The sequence below is a fragment of the Ictidomys tridecemlineatus genome, chromosome 1 (genome assembly GCF_052094955.1).
Source record: "Ictidomys tridecemlineatus isolate mIctTri1 chromosome 1, mIctTri1.hap1, whole genome shotgun sequence".
Lineage (NCBI taxonomy): Eukaryota > Metazoa > Chordata > Mammalia > Rodentia > Sciuridae > Ictidomys > Ictidomys tridecemlineatus.
The window spans coordinates 187,635,923-187,642,300 of NC_135477.1; the positions used below are offsets into that span (position 1 = coordinate 187,635,923).

At 39.7% G+C, this 6,378-nt stretch overlaps 1 protein-coding gene across 1 annotated transcript; it reads left to right on the plus strand.

Annotated features, from left to right (window-relative positions):
• Positions 1-5,186: 5,186 nt before the first annotated feature.
• Positions 5,187-6,152, plus strand: LOC101968894 (olfactory receptor 2T33-like). The gene has a single exon (XM_021721413.3). The coding sequence runs from the start codon at positions 5,190-5,192 to the stop codon at positions 6,150-6,152; it is 963 nt and encodes a 320-aa protein (XP_021577088.3). The 5' UTR covers positions 5,187-5,189.
• The last annotated feature ends 226 nt before the right edge of the window (positions 6,153-6,378 follow it).

Below are 6,378 nucleotides of genomic sequence, written 5' to 3' on the forward strand. Positions count from 1 at the left end.
ATCAGAAAGAGAACAATGAACGTCAATGGCGAAGCTCATACATTCCTTTAAAGACTTTATAAGCATTTTACTTAGTTGTTTTATTAATGTTCTAACATAAGCAACTTCAATGTGTCTGCACATTTTACAGAAGAGGAACTTGAAGTCCATATATAATGGTTATCCAGGATTATAAAAATGGGTAAGAAATAGAAATAGGATTAAATGCAAAGCAAAACAAAACAAAACAAAGAAACTATCAGGCAAAATTGAGATTAGTTTGTAGGCTGTCAAAGCATCAAAATCTAGTTTAGGATGGTGCCAAAAATCACATTTAAACAGCAGAATAAAGCATAGCTTGTTTAAGTGCAATTATCAGGCCCATATAGTGACTTGGGTTCTTCCTCAGTTTTGAGAATCACAAATTTAAAGTTATTTAAGCACCAGAATTCTTCCACTCAGGTACATCCATCATGTTGGTTAAATAAAAGCTTTTTAAAATCATTAATGTTGCTCACATTTCTGCAAAAAGTACAAACTACTTGATCAAAAGCTGTTTGCTAGATTAAATAAAATGCATATAAAATACTGAGCATTTTGCTAGCATTTAGAGATGCCTAGTGAATAAGATACACCTGTATGGGCACCTACACCTGCAGAAGCTTGGTCTCTTTACTTCAGACAGGTAAGTCATACTTGTTGAGGTCGATGATCATCCCTGAGCAGATTCTAGCTTTGCCCCTCACAGTTCATGGTATTTGCTGCTCTTTACAGAGTAAAGTACTACTTCCACCTTCCCATCCATGGGGCTTCAGGCTGCAGCCAATCCAAGGAGCTCATTAGGGCCTCACATTCCTTCACCCCTTCCCAGACAGAGGTGTTGTGCTCCAGGGAAGGTGTTCCTAGGTGGAGACTTCCAGTGGTCACGTGGGACTCCTAATGAATGTGGCACAAGGCCAGAAGTCCAGGTGAGAGCCCAAAAGGCTGACGAATGCAGACGTTTGTTATCACCTGTCAGAGGAGACACCAGGACATATATGGGACCCATCAAGTATGATCCTCTGCTATGAAGGTGAGTCTACTTTGGTTGAGATTCATATTTCTAGTATTTTAGAAAGTCATTCTGAATGATTCATATAAGTATGTGTCTGGTGATAGTTTACATGTGAATTTGGAATTGCAAAGTCATCTTTTTAAAGCTGCATCACAATTGATGCAGAATAAGTCTCCTAACTGTCCACATGATGTTTTGAAAATGTAAGATGCAGTTTGTGTTCATCCAGAGCCATCAAGTCCAAAACTCTTCTTGAAAGAGCCATCAATTTGGTTAAAGGAGTGAGTTCCTGTTAGTGATTTTTTTTTCACAGAATCATGTGGTTGCTTCTAGATGAAGAATTTTATTTATTTTTACTTTTTGTGGAGATTGTTAAATGTAATGCCGATATCTAGAACAATGATCTGTGTTCTCATGTGTAAATAGCTGGAAGGAGACTCATCAGTTTACCTACCAGCATGAGAAAGAATGTGGTCTTGAGGTAAATAGACACAAAATTCCTGATATCACTTATAAATAAAGAGCTAAAAATGGATAATTTTAAAATGAAGGCAAGGTATACTGTTAATTTTAAAACAATAGAAAAGAGTCTTTTGGTGGGGGGGGGTACTAGAGATTGATCGGGAGCTCAAGCTACCCACTGAGCTTCATGCCCAGTCTTCTGCATTTTTTATTTTGATTTTAAGACAGGGTCTTGCTAAGTTATTCAGGGCCTTGCTGAGTTGCTAAGGCTGGTCTCAAACTTATGATCCTCCTGCTTTAGCCTCCAGAGTCTCTGTGATTACAGGTGTGTGCCACCACAGGTGACTCCCTTTCTTTCTGTAAAGGGTGCATACCAAATAATTAAGAGTATTTATCCCTTATTCCTGGAGGTGAAAATTTTCCCCACTTTAAGCTATCTACATACAGCTTTAAATTAATTTAGTCCACAAATTGACTTAAAGAAGAACTACTCATAAGCACCCGTCAACATTCTCATAATTTTCAGAGTTACCCTTGCCTTTTAATTAGGGAACACAGACTTCAGCTATCAAGTAAATGCAGCCATTTATACATAATGCCAAAAATATTTTATTTAAAAAAATGATTTTAATAAAGCATAGTGAAGATTACCAAGCTGCAAAAATTTTATTTATTTATATTCAGAACTGAATAGTAATTGAAAGAAGATTAATACATTCAAATTCATTTTCTATTAAATTGTCTGACTGCTATACCATTCTGGAAAGCTTAATTTATTGGATATGATTCATCATAATTTTTCACAGTGTAGGAGGAGAATGAAGATTTATTTACTTGTTACAATTTCTCCTAGACGTGGATTGGTGTGTCTATATTAAGCATGTTTCTCTTTTCCTCTTTTTTCCCCTCAAATATAAATACATTTATCTCTACGTTTTCTCTACTTCTATCTCTAAGACTGTTTATTCTAAAAAGCATAACACTTTAGAATGATGTTTATTATTTCAAATCTTAGAATTTTGGCTTCAGGTTGCAATAGCATTTGGTCAAATGTCAAACTGACATTTTTGCATATGACTTTCAAGCTTCAAGCTTCTTGAACATGTAGGAAAAAATGGTAACATGATCTAGACTAAAAGCTAAAACTAAAACTAAAACATGTGTTTGAATGTACAAAATGACTTGGGGAACTAATTCTAAATCATCTTATTCATTAAACACTTAATTCATTGAGTGATAATGTTTAGATTTATGATTTAAAACTTAAGAAATAGAATTTAAGTAACTTGCCCTCATAAATATAAAATCATAGTTAAAACTGTTTTTTAAACTACAATTTCAGGTTCCTATTTAGCATATATTAAAATTTATATATACCTGCCCAGAGAGAAAATATGATTCCTAAAATCATATTACATCCCCCGGCAGCATCCCTTTGGATCCTGGAAACCTGACCAGGCAGAGGTCCCAGAGTGCAGGACTGCAGTTCCCAAGCCCGGGGTCCTCCAGTTGTTCGTCCTGCAGCCACAGGACCACTGGGCTGTAGCTTGCAGTTGCAGGGAAGGCTGTGCAGCCAACAGACAGTGGCTCGGTAGGTGGCAGGCACAACAAGGGGCCACGCACACTGAGCCACAAGCCAACCCTCTTGCAGAGACCTGGTCCACAAAGTCTTTTCCTGTTTTGCCCAATTTTCGCATACAGTATTCATTTCCCTGACATCCAGTGCTTGTCAAGCCTTCTAGAGATGCAGGTTCTACCGTGTGTTGTGTCTACTCATCTGAATGCTTCTATGGTGGATGTGGCACTGCCCTTTTGTGGGTCCCTGACACAAACCACCTGTGTGTGAGGTCGCTGTCCTGCCTGCCCTCTTACCATCACAGCATCAGAGTGCTGACAACATCAGACCCCCCAGATCAAAGAGCACCTTCACCCTTTCTGTGTGTGTAGTAACCGAGGACAGAATGAGCTCAGATATTTTCATGAATTTAAAGCTTCAAATGAAATCAGTTTGAGCTGTGCTTGCCAGAGAGAGGTCTCGGATCCTGGGTGGGTAAAAATGGGTGCATTTGTGCATTTTTCTTCTAATAAAGAAGGGATTGGCTCTTTAGAGCTATTTGTTCTTTTTGGTCTTTATGAGTTTATAAGTTTTATTTTTAGTAGGGAGTTAAAACAATTGTAAAAAGTCAACACATATTTCTTTTGCTCAATGTGTAACAACTTTCTACTGCTAAACCTTCCAAAGGAAGCTGTTCTCATTTTTGTGGACTTAGTAAGTTTGACTGTATCTATAAAAAAAGTGAATTTATTTATTCAATTTAAAAATCAGGTACTATAATGCCTTTATTTTTATTTTATTTCATTATTTTTTTCCTCATATTTTTTGTGGTTCTTCGGGGTCCTTTGTGAATCCATTTTAGGATAATTTTTCTATGAGCACATCCTTGGTATTTGGAAGGGGACTACATTGAACCTAAGGGCCACTTTGAGTAGGGTGGACATTTTGACTATATTATTTTTTTAGTCTAAAATCATAGGGGATCTTTTTGTTTTTGTCTGTTCATTCGTTTCTTTCTCAATTTCTTTTACAGGTGTTCCTTTTCTCACAGCTGTTCTGAACAGGCCTGCTGCCATTACCTTCCCATCACATCCACTCTCCATGAAAGGGAAAGGTACGGATCTTTGTATACTGACCCTGGATCCTGCTTGTTTACTGAAATCTTTTATCAGTTCTAATAAGTAGATTTGCAAATATGAATTTAGGTATTTAAACCATGTCGGATTTTTCTTTTTGAATCTATTTGATTCTTTGTGACTAATAGGGATCCTCATCCCTATTACCTGCCCTCCTCAGTACAGTGGAGCATTGATCAACATCAGAGCTGCCCAGGTGGCTGTCTCTCCAGGCCTGTGGCAGGGTCTGATGCAGCAGCATGCTGTGCAGGACAGATCACAAGCCCAAACCTACCTCAGGAAGAATATTTTATCTCATAGAAGGGGTGGTGTGCAAACACTGGAGGCTCTAGAGCAGGAGGAAATAAATGAGAATATCTGGGCCAAATATGAGGGAAGTAAAAGATCACTTAACATGAGGAAGGATGAAACTATCAATTACTTTAGATACTACTAATGTTCAAAAGAAGAATTTCCTTTATAAAATGTATATTTCTATCTGTGGCCCCTTGGAATGCTCAGTAAAATAAATATAACTTCATGTTTATTTTTAAGATGAGCCTAATTTGAAATCAGGTAGGTTTCCTAAAGTTGAACACAAACCATTTACAACACCAATAAATCTAAATGGCGGACGTCTAACTATTTCTTTCCTCAACTGACTCATTTTGGTTTCTGTATACACAGAAAAAAAAAAAACTAGTGGTCCAAGAAATATAGAAATAGTAATACTATTTTTGACCACTCTTGACCACTACATAATACTTAACAACTTTGGATATTTTGATCCATTTTGACATTACTATCCTGGGTGAAGCACACATACGACCTCAGTGGAAAGTAGGATATAAGCTATGAAGAAGAGGAGTGACAAGCCAAGGGAAGCCAGTCCAGCGAGAGTCAGGGCTTTGCACCAGGACCCTGGATTTCATGCCTGTCCAGGTGCAGGGCTCTGCGGTCACCCTGAGATTGGGTGATATGCCCTTCCTTCTCTGTTTTTCCACAGTTTACCATGGTTGAGACTATGGAGAAGAGCAACACCACCTCTGACTTCATCCTCCTAGGACTCTTCAAGCACACAGGACTCCACCTCTTTCTCTTCACAGTGGTGCTGGCAATAGCCATCAGCTCTCTGGTGGGCAATGCCCTCATGATTCTCCTGATTCAACAGGACCTCCGGCTCCACACGCCTATGTACTTTCTCCTGAGCCAACTGTCCCTCATGGACATAATGCTGGTCTCCACCACAGTGCCCAAAATGGCTGCTGACTACTTGACTGGAATCAAGTCTATCTCCACTGCTGGCTGTGGCTTGCAGATCTTCTTTCTTCCAACTCTGGGCGGTGGGGAGTGCTTCCTCTTAGCAGCCATGTCCTATGACCGCTATGTGGCTGTATGCCACCCTCTGCGCTATCCCATGCTCATGAGCTGGCCACTGTGTCTGAGGATGACCGTGGGGTCCTGGTTCCTGGGAGCAGCTGACGGGCTGATGCAGGCAGTTGTTGCCCTGAGCTTCCCGTTTTGCAGCAGGCGAGAGATAGACCATTTCTTCTGTGAGGCCCCCACGCTGGTGCGCTTGGCTTGTGCTGACACATCTGTCTTTGAGAATGTCATGTACATCTGCTGTGTGTTGATGCTCCTGGTGCCCTTCTGCCTCATCCTGACCTCCTACAGTCTCATCCTGGCTGCTGTCCTCCACATGCGCTCCACAGAAGCCCGAAAGAAGGCCTTTGCCACCTGCTCCTCACATGTGGCTGTGGTGGGGCTCTTTTATGGAGCTGCCATTTTTATCTACATGAGACCCAAATCCTACAGGTCAGCTCACCACGATAAGGTGGTGTCAGCCTTTTATAGCATCTTCACCCCTATGCTGAATCCCCTCATCTATAGCCTGAGGAACAGCGAAGTCAAGGGAAGCTTGAAAATGTGGCTGGGAAAATGTGAAAATATTAAACACCACCAAACTTGGTCCTTCTGTTCAAGATGAGTCTGAGTTCCTGAATTTATTGACATTTTAAATATATTGTGATATTCACTACATTACTAGTGAATAAGGAGAAAGTTAAGTCTATATGTCAGCATCTTTGGTAGTTAATAATTGAGTCATTTGCATTGAGATATATAATTTTTGAGAATATGTTGTTTGCTGTGCTCCATGTGAAGCAATGTCTGTATCTGCAACAGTCTCAAATTGTAAGTGCTGTTGACATCAC